At 43.7% G+C, this 17,028-nt stretch overlaps 1 protein-coding gene across 1 annotated transcript in view; it reads left to right on the forward strand.

The window, feature by feature from the left end:
- The first annotated feature begins 7,736 nt into the window (after positions 1 to 7,736).
- LOC143286427 (uncharacterized) overlaps positions 7,737 to 17,028 on the forward strand; it is a 36,520-nt gene continuing 27,228 nt past the window's right edge. The window contains exons 1-5 of the mRNA XM_076593991.1: positions 7,737 to 7,885; positions 11,829 to 13,609; positions 14,162 to 14,282; positions 14,858 to 15,293; positions 16,166 to 16,563. Of these exons, the coding sequence (XP_076450106.1) occupies positions 11,883 to 13,609; positions 14,162 to 14,282; positions 14,858 to 15,293; positions 16,166 to 16,563 (2,682 nt within the window). The 5' untranslated portion in view covers positions 7,737 to 7,885; positions 11,829 to 11,882. The remainder of the gene's footprint in view (positions 7,886 to 11,828; positions 13,610 to 14,161; positions 14,283 to 14,857; positions 15,294 to 16,165; positions 16,564 to 17,028) is intronic.

Consider the following 17,028-nt stretch of genomic DNA (forward strand, 5'->3'; position numbering starts at 1 on the left):
GGTGGAGCTGGAATCTTCCTCCGATACAAAGACGGAGATGAAGAAATTGCAATCCCAACAGGAAAATACTCCACCAACTTCCGAGCTGAGCGAGAAGCCCTCTGTGAAGCAGCCACAACAGTCTCGCAGAACTCCACAAGAACAACAGGGCAGGCGGTGGTGTTCTCAGACGCTCTCTCCGTGCTCCAAGCCCTCAAGAACTCCCGCTGCAAAGAGCAGAACCACCTCACTTCAGCCCTTGTTGCCCTGAGTGCCAGAGTGGAGAAAGTGGTGATACAATAGGTACCAGCACACTGTGGCATCAGAGGTAACGAAAAAGCGGACATTCTGGCAAAAGACGGTGCACAGAAGGAGCAGGCCAACAAACTGGTGTCATACGATGAAATTAAGACAGTCATCAAGGCACAGCAAGGAATAAAGTGGCGCCTCCAGCACCCCAAATACAACCCAGAAGACAGATACCATTTGCTGGAACGACGGGAACAGGTCAAGATCTTCCGCCTGAGGACTGGACACAACCGCTTGCTCCACCAAATGCACACAAAATTTGGCATTGGACAGAGTGGAGAGTGCCCTTGTGGCGAGAGACCAATGACAACCAACCACATCCTTCAAGACTGTTGGACGCATGCAGCATCCAGGAGGAAGTACTGGCCAACACCGACAGCAGTGGAAGCCAAACTGTACGGCACCTTGGAGGAGCTGCGACGGACGGCAGCCTTCATCGAGGACACCAGGCTGCTCATCTAATGGGAGGCGAACGAGGAAGAAGAAAAAGAAGAAGAATGGTGTGGTATCTGCCTGCATGGACAGACACAGCAGAAAATTTTATGAACTCTCTTGCTGCTGAGACATGATGGATAACTGTGATGAAGACCTTTGCTTGTTTTCCTTCATTCCGTTCTTAATGCCAAATTCTGTTAATTTCTTCAGTCGTAATTTGTTTGTTCTTTTCGTTCTGTTAGGCTGCTCTCTGTCTTCACTCCCATAGGCTGTTCAGTGAGTCCTGGGCGGAGCTGGTGGAGGTGAATGACGTGGAGCACGTGCTGACCCCCATCAGTGTCACCATCATCACTGTCAGCAACGTCACCCTGCTGCTGCATGAGGCCAGGGTGATCTGGCGCACCCGGAGACTGATTCCTCCCAAACTGCTGGTCCTGGTGCTGTCCTCAGCGGATCTGCTGGCCACTCTCCTCGGTTACCTGCCGCTGTGGGTTCTCTTTGTCACCGCCCTGGGGTCAACGGGCAGCCCCGCTTCTCCCCCGCGACCGTTAAAACCCTCTTTCAACGGATCACACGCAACGTCGAGCACAGATTCAGGGTTGGGGCGACTGACAACGACACCAAACGTGCAGGGGACAACCAGACAGGCCGTGATTTCCACCAGTCCAGGTGGTGCACAGCGCCGCGTACTCCGCCTTTCTCTTCATGCTGACCTCCTTCTGGTCCTTGGCCCAGTGCACCGTGGTGGTCATGGGCATCGAACGCTTCCTGGCCCTGCGCGCGCCTTACTTCTACGCCGCGCGCTGCACGTGCCTGGCCCTCCTGGCGGTGGTGGCGGTGCTGACGGCGCTGTCCTGTGGCATCGGAGGCTTCCAGCTGGCCGTGCACCTGGCCGAGGTCGGCGAGCACCTGCTGGTGTACGTGGGCTTCCTGGACTCCCGTTCCCTGGCCCACAACGTCTTCACGCTGGTGCAGGGTCTGTTGTGCACGGTGGTCCTGTTGCTGTGTAACTGGGCCGTGACGCGCGAGCTGCGGCGGATGGAGCGGTGCGTGACGGTGATGCGCGTGAAGGACCAGAACGAGTACCTCAAGCAGCTGAGCATGGTGCACGGGGCGGGCCGCGAGTTCGCCCGCTTCATGATGGCCGTCAACGTCGTCTTTCTGCTGTGCTCCTGCCCCATCCTGGTCAGTCACACCTCACTAGGGCATCTACATGCTGGACTATGTGATTGTCCGGCAGAGGGACAGAGGTAATGTTTCCATTACACGCTGCATGAGAGGAGCAGTCTGTTGGTCGGACCATCGCCTGGTACGCAGCAAGATGAACATCAGACTTACATGCACGCTCCAACCAGCCAGGCAGAAACCCCCCTAGGAAGCTGACCATCCACCGCCTCCCTATCACCAAGGACGTGCTGCAGCAGCAAATCCAAGCAGCTCTCCAAGAAATTCCTGCATCGACGATGTAGAAGAGGTATGGAGCACTTTTAGAGATGCTGTGTACACAGCAGCAGCTGAGACACTAGGCTTTGTACAGACGAGCCACAAAGACTGGTTTGACGAGAACGACTCTGGCATATCCAAGCTCCTAAACACACTGCATATACGGCATCAGGATCACATTTTCCGATAAAGACTGTCAGAGGAAACAGAACCAGTAATTGCAAACCAAGCAACTCGTACAGAAGAGGCTGCTTGAGATGCAGTACACCTGGTGGGAGAGAAAGTCTGAAGAGCTTCAGTCCGCTGCTGATGCTCACGACATGAAGACCTTCCATGATGGTCTCCGAGCTGTGTATGGGCCGAGAGTCACAGGATCAATCCCTGTCCGAGCCTTGGACGAGACCACCCTTCTGACAGACAAGAAAGACATCCTTGCCCACTGGGCAGAGCACTTCAACACCCTCCTCAACAGGGACTCGTCCGTATCTGACGAGGTAATTGTAGCCCTCCCACAGCTACCAGTCAATGACGCGCTAGGTGCCCCTCCCACCTGGAAGGTCCTGAAGCTGACAACGTCAGGAAAAGCACCAGGAGCAGATGGAATCCAGGCCGACATCTACAAGTATGGAGGCGAGGTGCTGACAGACAAGCTGGCCGCCCTATTCCAGTCTATCTGGGAGAGAGGGGAGATCCCCCAGGATTTCAAGGATGCTTCAATTGTCCACATTTACAAACGGAAGGGAGACAAAACTTCCTGCGATAACTGCCGTGAGCAGAACAAGGAGCTCCACATGGTCTTTGTAGACCTGACTAAGGCCTTCAACATAGTGAGCCGCCGTGGTCTGTAGAAGATCCTCCTAAAGTTCGGCTGCCCAGAGAGCCTAATCCAGCTGATTGCGTCATTCCACGATGGCATGCAGGCGAGAGTACAGGAAAATACTGACATGTTGGATCTGTTCCTTGTGGTAAATGGAATGAAGCAGGGCTGCGTCCTGGCACCCACACTGTTATCCATTCTCTTCTCTGCCATGCTGATTGACGCCTTCCAAGACTGTGACCGGGGAATCTACATTCAGTTTCGCACAGATGGCAAACTTTTCAACTTGCAGCGACTCCACGCTAGGTCCAGGGTGTTTGAGGCACTGTTGAGAGAGTTCCTCTTCACTGATGACTGCGTGCTTGCTGCACACACTCATGAGGACATGCAGTTCATTATGGACAGGTTCTCAACCTCCTGCAGGCGCTTTGGACTCACCATCAGCCTCAGCAAGACCGAGTCCATGTACCAACCAGCTAGCTCACAGAACGCCAGTGCCTCCCCCCCGCCCCCACCCCACCTGCAATCAAGATCGATGACACAAGAAATCAAGTCAGTTGACAAGTTTTGCTACTTGGGCAGCACCCTATGCAGCAACGGAGCCCTTGATGCAGAAGTGACGCTGGGCATCGCCAAGGCCAGCTCCGCCTTTGGCAGACTCAACAACAGGCTGCGGAACAACAAAGGCATCAGGCTCAGCACCAAAATCAAAACCTACAGAGCTGTTGTGCTGACCACCTTGTTGTACTGAAACATGGACGACGTATCGCTGTCACATTCAACAACTTGAGCAGTTTCACCAGAGATGCCTACGAAAGATCCTCAGCATAAAGTGGCAAGACAGGGTCTCCAACCTCCAGGTCCTAGAGAGGAGCGGCCTGCCCAGCATCGAAAGCCTGCTGATCCAGTGCCAGCTACGCTGGACAGGACACGTTGTCCTCATGACAGACAGCAGGATCCCGAAGATGTTTTTGTATGACTAGCTGAAGGAAGGCCACCGCAAACTTGAAAGACCCTGCAAGCGCTTCAAGGAAACCTTGAAGACAAACCTCAAAGCCTGTGACATAGACATTGCTTCCTGGGAAACTGATGCCCTTGACCGCTCTCGCTGGAGGATACTGTGCTCTAGTGACATAAAGACGTTTGAAAACAAGAGAACGCTGGCCATTAAGGAGAAGCGTGAGCGAAGGAAGCAGGGCTCAACTTCTGGAGACGTTTTCCCTTGCAACACCTGTGGGAAGTGCTGCGCATCCAGAATCGGTGTCTTCTCCCTTATGAGGACACACACTGACAGATAAGCCTGTCTGCCTACTCATCCGTCGGTCCGACGGGAGACTCCATCATCACTGGGAAAGGACGGTCTCTTTTGCTCAGCGTGGGCTGAGATTGGTCTTTTCCCCTGATGACCTTTTCAGCTGATAGCCTCCCTTGCGTGGCTTTTCTCTGTATGTCTGTCAGTCTCTCTCTCTCTCTCTCTCTCTCTCTCTCTCTCTCTCTCTGTGTGTGTGTGTGTGTGTGTGTGTGTGTGTGTGTGTGTTGGATTTGGTTGTGAAAAAAGAAGAAGAAGAAAATTCAACTGAAAATACCATTTGCATTGTATGTGTACAAATCCTTCAAAAGAAGGTGTACTTTACTCTGTTGTGAAACGACAGCCTGCTGAAATATGCTTGCGCGTAGTCCATGTGGATGACACGTGCTTTGGCACATAATGTTTATTGTGAATTCTTCAAATGGGTTCTGGTCTTCTCTTAAAATCTTTCTCGTTATGTCTACCCCCCCCCCCCCCCCCCCGCCCCTCTCTCTCCCTCTCTTTCTCTCCCTTTTTCCACACACACACACACACACACACACTACCTTCCTCTCTCCCTTCTCTCAATCTTTACAGGAAACAATAACAATAAAATACACCCACCCCATCCCCACCCCCCGATAAAATAAAAAAAAAACCCAACTGAAACGAAAACAACAAAAACAATATAATAACTCGTACCATTTTTCATTTGAAATGGAAATAGCTCAAGGAAAATCAATTTCGTCATCCAGAAGGCATCCCTTAATTGGAGGATGCTTGCAGAATGACAGATGACAGGTCCATGATATCGCATTCTTAAGATGAATGACACAAGTATTCCTCAGAGGTTATAATTATGTCGTGCGTGACTTTTCAACGATTCATCGATCAACTGACTTTGTCGATGAGTCTGAACCCCACTTCACGGACAACTGTAGTCAGTTTCATTCGGCATCAACCTCGATCTGGTGATAAAAAAAAGGTCAAATGGTATAACCATCCTACACTGATACTGTAAGAACTGCATCACTTTCAGCTGGACAATATTCGAACTCACAACCTTCTGAAGAGCGAACTCAGCACCCATTTGTGCTGCTTGAAGTTTCTGTTTTTCTTTCTTTCTTTTTTTCTTTCCTTTTTTCCAATACTCTGTGAGACACCAAGTTGGCTTGCAACTATCATTAGTTTCTGAGCAAAGCAGAGTTGTCCCACGTGGAAAAGAAGAACGTGAAGTCTTGCAGACCATGTTCCACTCATTCATGAACGTGTGCACGTTCAGTTTTCTGACAGACTTTCTTCAGAGGAAAATAAATAATATAACTCGAGAATTCAGATAATGCATTTCCAGGAGAATCAATGCTGAAAAATTTGTAAATCGGCAGATCGAGCCGTCGCGCTGATGCACTGAAAGCAAGCGTTGACCTAGTCAAAAAGCTGGTTAGCGAGGTTGCAACCACCGTCCGCGCTTTTCTTAAAGATACATTCTATACAAATAACTATTTGACGTATAATACAAATACTAGGAAGTAGGTCTGTACTGTAATACGACGAATAAATTTTCAACGTTTGGTTTGGTTAAGAAAGTGATCTTGCTGGGGATAAACAGATAATAAAGCTATTTACAGTTTCACGTCTATTTGTTGCAGGTCTGTGTCATGCTTCGCCTGAGCGGCGTTCATCCCCGGTTCAGTTCTCCGTGCAGTATCTCTGGTGGCGCATGTCACACATCTCCGCCCTTCTAGATTTTGCTCACATTCATCCCACATGATTTTTTTTTTTAACACAAAGAACACAAAAAAATAAATTCAAACTTTCACACTTAAAAAGATTTAAAAACTATCAGTTGGTTTAATGTCCACGTGACCGCAAATCTAGCTGGAGCATTTTATTTGCTAGTGTATGTGTGGCGTCTGCGTTTTTTTTCACACACACACACACTGACATGCGCGCGTGCGCGCTCGCTGTTCAATTCACTGGTTACTCAGTGAAGGGCGCAATAGGCCAAGCCGAGTAGTTAAAGCTTTGGACTTTCAATCTGAGGGTCCCAGGCTCGAATCTTGGTAACCGTGAGCGCCTGCATGTTGGGTAAAGGGTGGAGATTTTTCCGATCTCCCCGGTCAACATAATTATGTGCAGACCTGCTAGTGCCTGAACCCCCTTCGCCTGAGTATACTGACGCAAGCCGAGACTGAAGATCAACACGCACGTTAATTAAAGATCCTGTAATCATTGTCAGCGTTCAGTAGTGACGTTATGGAAACAAGAACACCAGAATACCCATCATGCCCGGCCGACTAGAGTATGGCTGCCTATATGGCTGGCCGGGTAGACTTGAAACGGTCATACACGTAAAAGCCCACTCATGTACATGTATTATATACGAGTGAACGTGGTTGGTGCCCACGAACTCAGTTGAAGAAGAAGAAGACTGAAGAAGAAGAAGTCAGTTACTCGGTCACCGGGGAGGCCGCGTCACTGCGTTCGGACACTGAAATCCATTTTCGCCGCCACACCATATCTCAGTGCAATCAGTGCAGACTGACTCGGGATGCCTGACTCACTGAGTCAGGCTCAACTGACTTTGACGGAGGAAGGAAAAAAGATGCATAAACAAATAAATGGATATATCATCCCAAAATTAATGAATAAATAAAAGTAAATAAGTAAATAAATAAACAAATAAGAAGAAAAAAATCAGTCGAATAAAAGTACTGAGCTAGCCGGCAAGCATGTACACACACACACACACACACACACACACACACACACACACACACACACACACACCGTCACACAGTGACACACACAACACACACACACACACACACACACACACACACACACACACACACACACACACACACACACACACACAACTTGAACTAATCTGAGCATCAGTATCGTGCAATACATGATTTGACATAAACTTTAAAAGCAAATGGCGTTATTATGCACAACAGCAAATACCTGGTGATTTTTTTCACAGCGACATGCAATCAAATTATTTCAGAGCAATACAGCAGCCACGTTAAGAACTATATCATCGTGTCGGCGCGCACGCACGGATGCACACACACACACACACACACACACACACACACACACACACACACACACACACACACACACACACACACACACACACACACACACACACACACACACACACACACACACACACCACACACACACTGATTGCGGGGTCAGGTGACAGAATTCAGTACAATATGATGGGCCAGGCATGCACTCAAGACCTGACTAAGGGCGTTGGGGTATGCTGGTCAGGCATCTACCTCCCAGTAACAGACGTGGTGTAGCGAATATTGATTTGTCCGAACGCAGTGACGCCTCCCTGAGAAACTGAAACTGAAAACTGAAACGGACTGGATTAAAGGGCGAAGTATTGTCGATCTGCTATGTGTATAGCCTTCATTCGTCTGTGCGTGCAAGGTCAAGGTTTGCTTATGTGCGCGCCAACTTTGCTGTGCAAGTCCATAGTTTTGTGTTTATTGTTGTCCGTGAAAACGTGTAAAAATGTTTTGCCTGTGATGTGAAATAGAATGCCCCACAGGCAAATTACCATGTGATCCGTATTTCTGACGTTTGTACTGGTATGTATAGCGATTATTTATTGAGTGAGATATCGCAGTTCTGTGATCAGTCAACTTTCGAGTAAGGAGTCTCTCATATGCTTCAAAGGACTTAGATGTTTTTAGGTAAATCATATGGAATACAGTTATAGGAATTAACATTCATCCTCTTTGACCACGTTATCTGTAATTCGCTGCGCATTGGTATGTTGGCTTGCTTTTGATTTTAACAATGCAGAATCATGTTGTCAACAAGGAAACTACTGTATTGGACAGGTCTATTCATAACGAAACACGTGTACAAGATATAATATTTCAAGACGGTGGACAACCTATAAGTTTTTTTAATATTTTTTTAATGAACATTTTTGTGCTTAGGTAGCATAGTTGGATTAAGGACAGTTACTATTTTTGTGCAGTTCTCTCAGAATGTGCTTCATCAGTTCTTCTGGATGGGTAGCCAACATCGACTTGTCGATGAATGTTACGAAATCAAATCTGCAAAGTGTCTCCAAATTTGCCTGTTGGTACTGTCATTTGTCATTACATTTACATGCCACACATTTATTTTCAGTATATAATAAATGGGTTGAGGGTTTTATTCGAGACGCTCTCTGCCAACATTTAACCAGACATGATCAGTTATCTAGAGAACAGTTTGGATTTACCAGAGGGCGCTCGTGTGTTACACAACTACTTGTTACATTACAAGATTGGTTAGTCATGCTAGATGAGAAGGTACCAGTCGACGCAGCCTACCTTGATCTAAGGAAAGCTTTTGATACAGTTCCCCATCACAGACTCATAAATAAACAGGGAGGCTATGGGATAAAAGGCAAGCTACTATCGTGGATCAGAGACTTTCTAAATGGAAGATCACAGTTTGTAAGTGTAAATAGTAGTAAATCATCGAAGGTTAAGGTAACTAGTGGTGTACCACAAGGTAGTATTCTTGGCCCAACCTTGTTCATATACTTTATAAATGATATGCCTGGTGAGGTAGATTGTAAAGTAAAAATTTTTGCAGACGACACCAAGGCTTACTCTGCCATCCGAAATATAGAAGATAGAGATCACTTATAAATGTGTATACATAATCTGGTTAAATGGACAAATACTTTGCTGTTGCAATTTAACAGCGAGAAATGCAAAGTTCTGCACCTTGGAAAGAATAATCAACAGTATCAGCACACGATACAGGAAAAGGGGGTAACTCGAACAATGGATGGTACAATTGCCGAAAAAGATTTAGGGATCACGATGGATCCAGAACTAAGCTTTGAGGCATAGATAAATAATATAGTGAAAAAGGGAAATCGGATTTCTGGTCTTCTTGTGAGAACTATAACTAATAAATCTCCCGAAATTATGATTCCATTGTTCAAAGCTCTGGTTAGACCCATTATTGAGTATGGAAACTCAGTATGGTGCCCTTACCTTAAAAAGCACATAAATGTGATTGAACTTTGAAGGTGTTCAATGCAGATTTACCAAGTGTATAACTAGTAATACTAATAGTACTCGTGATCTTAGTTATGAGGAGCGCCTGGCTCTTTTTAATATGCCTAGCCTAGAGTTTAGAAGATTAAGAGGTGATCTCATTGAAGTATACAAGATCATGCACAATATTTATGATCCTTGCACCACCTCTTCCTTGTTTACTATGGCTAACTACGATAAAACTCGAGGGCACAACTTCAAAATAAACAAAACTAATTTCGTAACTAACCAGTTCCGCAAGTTTTTTACTAACTGTATCATAAACCTGTGGAATAACCTTTCCTATGACACCATCAATGCACCATTGGTAAACGCCTTCAAAAATCACATGGACCATGTGGACCATGTATTTTCCACAGAGTTAAATCTTTATTGAGCTGTAGATAAATGTAGTATACACTATGCCAGATTTAAACAAGGGTCTGTTCACAACAAGTGATCCAAAAGCACATAAATGGACACTGATTTTGAGGGCAAAAGGCTTTTAGCCTATAGCCAAACATTTCTGTGATTCTGTAAAATCCTAACATTAGTACCAGTCAACTTCTGGGAAAAGTGTTTCAGTGTTCCCAAAAACGTACATATGTGCGTAAATGACGCACAGATTTACAACTTTGACGCACAAAATTTTTACCCTGTGCATCAATGTGACACACACTTTTTCCTGAAACTAACAAGCATCTTACGGCTTCCAGGAAAACCGCGAAGCACGCATCGTGGGCCTAAGCTTAGGCTAGTGCATAGCAGACGAAACTGAGCTGGCCAAAAACGTGTTAGAATAACTTCCCTTGCCGATGCAGGCAAACGCTGTTGTGTGTTCATTAGTAGTGAGTATGGTTATGTGCTCATTATAAGTAGTTGACTGTGTTTTCATTGTATTCAAGCATTTCGAATGTCCTTGTTTGGAGAAGGTGTGGGTTTCTTTTCATTTTCATTGTACAATTGTCTTCATTGATTTTTTGTATGTTTTCCTGTTGACCCTCAGAAATGTGACAATGACCCTCAAAAATTCCAGTCAAAGGGTCACAGTGACCCTAAAAAAATCAGGCCCATTGGGAACACTGGTGTTTATGTGATTCATGATGTTAAGACAAATAAGAGCTTTGTACACCCTCACCCATTATCCGCTTCTACTGTGTTCTAGTAGTGTATCGTTGGTATGTGTGTGCTGAAATGAATAATTGCATTTGTAAATCAGCTTGTAGTGAATAGATAATAAACTAAAAAGAAGAAGGCTTAGCACACAGCTAAACAGAGGGCATTCAGCTTTTTGACATTACTGATTATAGGGCTATTATATATGATTGTTAACTGACAGTGGTGATAGTATCCCATCCATATTGAAAATAGATTTATTGATAGTAGACATGGTGATCACATTACCACACACTGTGTGCAGGCTGTTCCATATATATGCTACACCATGTCTGCTGTACATAAAATGAAGACAGCAGATGCCTGACCTTCATATTAACCCAAGTACTGATCAAGTCTTGAGAACCTGTCCTCAGTTTGCGTAAAATGTTAACCTAATGAAATGAAACGAGGAAAGTAAACAAGTAAATTTTATATATTAGATGTAGTGAAGGGGATTTTTTTTCAGTTTTTAAAATTTTGTTTTAAGAACACCAGCCCAGTGGTAAGACCCATAAGCTGAGTTTAGTTTAATGACTTAGGTTATTGACATAGATTATAGCACCCTGGATCAAGTTGCTCCGGTAACATGTTAGTGAAGATTGTGTTGCATGAGGGGGCGAGGAAGTCTTGGTTTTGTGAAATGTGAAGGTTGTGCTGTTTGAAAGTGTGATGAGGTCTTGTTTTGGTGAAAGTTGTGCTGTATGAGGGAGTGATAAAGCCCATTGTGTAGTCATCGGTTGTGGCTGAGCAACTGGTTGTCTACATGATAATAAAGATTATTTCTAATGTTGCATTATTCATTCTTTACAAATTTCAGAACTGTTGTTGACACTTTGTCAGGGTTGTGTAATACAGGAAATAGTATGATTCAGTGGTGTGAAAAAAATAAGAAAAAATGTTGAGATTCATTAGCTATAAATGTATATATATAGCAATAATGGCAATTTAAGTACATGGCAATTTAATTATCAATTGCATTGCCTATACATGAATCAGTTGCGTAAATTTTATTCAACATATTTCTCTGAAGTTATTAAGCAGGTAATAAGTTTATATTCTGTTAGATGGAAAATCAAACACAAAGCAGTCTGCTTTACCCCTGAAAAATAATGCACCAATGGTGGTGATGACCCCCATCTTCCCATTCATATTCAGTTATTCTTATTGATCATTTTCAAACAGCGGTGCAAGGCTCACTCCAGAATGAACACTACCATTGTTCCAATGCCGATAATATACACGCAGTGATTACTACACTGATATTCTCTCCTTCATTATCTACAATGAGGAACACTGTAGTTAAGTCATCATCATAAATTTGTTGCAGGGGACAAGCTGTAGAAAGAGTGAACAACAACCGGTGTGACTGCTTTCTGGACAAATGGCCACTGATGTGGAAGTCTCTCCAAAGCAGACAATCATGAACTACATAAAGACTCCACCCACTTCGTGCAACACCACCAGGACCAAAGGAATCAGGGATTTCTTTTCTGCAGGCCCCAAAGTTGCCAGTACAGTGAATAACACTGTTTCAGAAGCACTTGAAACAAGTTCACAAGCACATGTAGGAACAGCTTCTGAAACTGAAGCAGAACTGAAAAGAAAGAAGGAATGTGGACCAGAAGAAAAAAAGAACGTTTTATCCACATGTAAAGAACACAAGAAAAGGAAAAACCCTAATGGAGTTGAAGCAAAACAGAATTCTCATCCTGTTAACTCTGATGAGGGTTTGGCTTCTGCTTCAGAAGACACTATGACAAAAGTGTCAAGGAGAGGGAAGAAGTCCCTGTCCACCTGCAAGAAAGGAAGAGACAAGTGGACTACTCAGTGTTTAACAGAAGATAACCACAAAGTCAAAGGAAGCAACAAGAGGAGTGTTCAGTCTGCATTAGAAGACAACCACAAAACCCATGAGGACATTTCTAAACAAGATGAGACCCAAACTATGCCTCAGGAAATGGACTATGGGGAATTCCTGAAAACGTTTGTTCAGAATCAGGACGGAGATTGTCCTGCTGATCGTGGCTCAACAGATGACAACTCAGAACAGCATGGTGTACACAGAAACACAGTGACAGATTCAGCTGTAATGAAGGCTGAAGATTCAAGAGAACAGTCTCAGACAAAGACTGGATCAAAAAAGACAACAAATGCCTTTTCACTTTTGATGCAACCAAAATCTAACAAAAATAAAAAGACTCCAAATGAAGATGATTGTGCCAATGTGAGTGACTCAGCATCTCAGGGAAAAAGTGCAGGTGTCACAAATAATGAAGGAAACAGTTCAGATGAACTTGAGGGAGTATTATTGGAAACCACTCCTACCCCAAGTGTCATGGATTTTTTCACCAAGACTACAAAAAGCACGAAAAGGGACGGCGATGGCAGTGGGTCTGTTCTTGTGGAAGTTGACATTCACCAAGATCCTGCAGAGCGGAATGTCACACCTGTCAGAAAGAAATCCAGTAGCCTACAGCGACAGAAAGTGCAAAAGCAACCAAAAGTGAATGGTTATGGCGACAGTGAGATTGTCTTCCTTGGATCAGAAACTATTGAAGTTGAAGATGACAAAGCTGATAAGGGAGGATCAAAGAAAAATATCTCAAAAAATAGATCATCACATCTGGTACTTCCTGAGACAACAGCTAGTACTAGTGGTGCAAAAGTGAAGAACAGTAGAGCTGAAGAAATCTGTGATGTTGGAAAAAAGAATGCTTTTCTTCAAGATATCACAACACCAGACCACTCCGTAAAAACGGCACAGGCAACACTGCATTTTGGCCAAGGTGGTAAGCTGGCCATGAATGCTTCCATTATCGCCAGGAATCCAAGTGATACACCCAAATGTGATGTAGAAAACAATGACAACGCAGAAATGAAAAAGAAAGGGGCAAAGAAGAAAGAGCCAGTAAAAAGTGCTTGTTCTGAACTGAAGACTGACCACTCCTCAAAAAGCAGTACAACAAAAATAAGGAACAGGAAAAAGCAAAATAAATTGGTGGACAGCGACAGTGAGAATAGGAATGACCAATGTGGGAATGATCAGTCAGAACAGAAAGATCTGTCACAGGAGAACACAGTGACAAAGAGGAGAACTACCCGACTCCGGTAAGCCACACTTGGTGATAAATCAGTGCGCATGTGTGTGTGCGCACACACACACATACACATCACACACACACACACACACAAACACACACACACACACACAACACACACGCACACAAGGGCAAACAATGATGCATGCACATTTACGCACACTTGCTGTGATGCATTCTTGTATGGAAGTAGAATCTAAAAGCTCAAAGCAGCAGCCATTAGCTTAACAGGATAGACTGAAAACAAAGACTTTAAAAGCCAGAATGGAGTGAGAGGATAGTGAGGACAGGAATGGATCATCTTGGAGTGGAAAGATAAATTATGTAATTAAAATGAGTTATTTACACAACATCTAATGGGGATTGGAATATTAGATAGGGACAGAAGAAAGGGACTGACAGAATGTCCAGTTATAAAGTTTGAAATTTGATGGAAATTAGAAATCATCATTGGACTCATTGTCAGTAACCCAGGTATTATTTACCACAAAGACATTAAATGATTATTAAATCACTTAGCAATGCATACTTCGTTGAAAACCTTTTTTGTTCTCACTTTCAGAAAACAAGTGGAATCAAAAAGTGGAACTGGAGAAGAGACCAAGGAAGAGTCTGAAAGTGACTGCAAGGAGGAACCAGGAAGTGATTCCAAAGATTTTACGCCTCATTCAAAAAATGTATTGGTATGTCATATGAATGCAGCAGCCTGACTGTCTCAGAAATATATTCATTATTGTAATTTGCTGTCGCAGAAAAAAGAATGTAGTATACATTCAGTGATTCAGTGTTTTACTTAATTTAATTTAATTTAATTTACTTATTTTTTCTGTGTCCACATGTTATTGTTTTAGCATTGTGCTCCATTGTTATACTATCAGAACTTTAAAGCAGACAAGAAAGTCATAACTGATGTTAGTGATAACATACCAGCACCTCTGTCATCCTCTCTTTTCTCTGTCTTGAGGGATGAGGGTAAGATCAATTTCTACTTTTCATAAATTTATGAATTATGAACTTTTTCTTGTTTTTTCCTCCTTTTTTATTTATTCTTATCCCCATTGTGGGCAGCATGTAAGAAAGACGCGCAAGCATGTATCAATTTATGTTTAATTATTTTAAAACATTTCTTAATAAAGAATTTTTGTCTTTGTTTAGCTTCTTGCTTTGTCATTTGTAGTTCTCTGTATGTATACTGAACCCAAAAGACTGTTGATTGTTTAGAAATTTTTTTAATGTGGGTGACATTTTCTGTTGGCAGGCTGGTAGTGCGTCCAGATCCAGGGCGCAGGAATTGCTGTTCAAGGCCCGACAGCACAGACAGGACCCCTGTCACAACAAACAACGCAGGGGCCACAAACCAGCGAACAAACCACCCGTCTACACAGCCAAGAAAAACCAGAAAAAACAAAAATCGGCAGCAGCACAGACCGTCAAACCCACACAGGCTGAAAAGTTGGTCGAACAGACGTCACCACCATCCACGCCTGAACAAGGGTCACGACGACAAAGTCGACGGTTGGCGGAACAGCAGAAAGCAAAAGAGGCAGTAGAAGAGGTGAACTGTATCAGTGTGGACTCTGACTCAAGTTGTGATGATGCTCCAACTCCCCAGAAAAAGAACGCTCGCAAGAAGAAAGAACTGTCCCGTGGCAGAGGAAAGAGTAGTCCCTCAAGACCCAGTCCAAAGAAGCCAGGTAATTCTGTTGATGTGCTCTTCTTGTGTTGGGGTTGGTGGTTATGGAAGTCCTAAAAAGTCCTGGAAAAAAGAGATAACCAGAGTTTGAAAAATTTTTTGAAAGATATGTTTTGCCCTTCAAGGTCTTGTAAAGAGTTGATATTTTAATTGAAAAAAAACACTCTGATTAAACCTTGATCAGTTCCATTCATCCAAATTCAAAGCTTGCTGAATTAAGAAAAACAACAAATGACAGAAAAAACAACAGAGTGTTGAAAATTGAACATTGATATTGGGATATCAGCTGATCACTTTCATCAGCTGTGTTGCAGCCCTTTTTTTTTTTTCAGTTTGGCTTTGTGTTTAATGTGAAAAAAGTATGCAGTTTGTTTGAATGGTGACATATATGGAAACCTGTAATGTGACTAATCAGGGCTTAATGTGGCAGTATACATCACCCAGAGGTAGCAACCTGTATTTCACACTCCTGCACATACACGGACACGTACAGACATACATGGACAGACACACACACACACCTGTACATACACACTGCACATACGCACATACGTAAGCATGAGCAGGTGCATCTAGTTTTATGAAGATTATGCCAGTAAGACTTTTTAGCTAAGCAGATTGAAACAAAAAAAGCATATTTTGGGCTACGAAAGTAACTTCGTTTTTATCATTAAAAAATTGTTTTTGTTGCATTTTAATATTGCTTGTTTCAGTCTTGAAAAGTTAACTTCGATTTATTTCTTTTGGTGCTTTATCAGTCCTAAATTTATGACCATGCAGTTGACTGGGCAATAAACAAGATGTGCGGTTCTTAGAAGGGAAAATTTAGTTATGGTTTTAGATTTAAGTACTCTTCATTTCTTCTTTTTGCAGCTGGAAAACTGGCACCAATCTTTGCTAAGAAGACAAAAGAATCAGTGGACGCTGCCCCCAGGCTGCCTCCAGAAGACCCAGAAGTTGTTCGCAAAAGACGGGAGTTCCTGCTAAGCGGTGTGCCATCAGAGCTGAAGCGTCAGGCAGCATGTGCCACCCCGTCTGTCTCTGCCTCAGACTTTGCACCGTTTCCAGAACACAGTCATGTGCAGCAGAAAGAGCATGGAGAGGCGGAGAACGTGGACGTGTGGTGTTTAGGATATCCTGAAAACATGACTGTACTCTGCAAGGAGACACTAGCAGGGGACGGTGAAATGGACAGTCTGTGTTTGGAGTGGAGCAGTCTGCAGTGGCAACCAACTTGTGATGAACGTCGCTGTGCTCGTTTTGAATTCTTGGTAAGTGTTTGCTCAGACCTGTTTGTGTCACTTAATAATCTGTTGAAGAGAAAGCTTCCTTGTGTAAGCCCTCACATTAGAAGCAGTGTCCATCACAGTGAAAAATTGTGAAGTGGCATTGCATTAAAAAAAAAATATATATATTTGCTGCCCCATTTTCAGCTCAGTTTCAGTAGCATCACTCCCACACCCAAACACACCTTTTGTTCCTTAAAAGTGTAAAATCTGCTGAATGTAAATCTGAAAAAGTATCAGTGCCATAGTAGGTGAAAAATGTCTGCTGAATGTAATACTGAAAAGGTGTGCCACAGTAGGTGAAAAACGTGCGGAATATGATACTGAAAAGGTATCAGTGACATTGTGAAAAATATCTGTGCTGAATGTGATACTGAATTGTTATCATGCCATAGTCATGGGTGCAACTCTTCTGTCCTGCGATGGATTTCAGTTTTTAGGTTTTTGTCA

This window comes from Babylonia areolata, chromosome 1 (assembly GCF_041734735.1).
Source record: "Babylonia areolata isolate BAREFJ2019XMU chromosome 1, ASM4173473v1, whole genome shotgun sequence".
Classification (NCBI taxonomy): domain Eukaryota; kingdom Metazoa; phylum Mollusca; class Gastropoda; order Neogastropoda; family Buccinidae; genus Babylonia; species Babylonia areolata.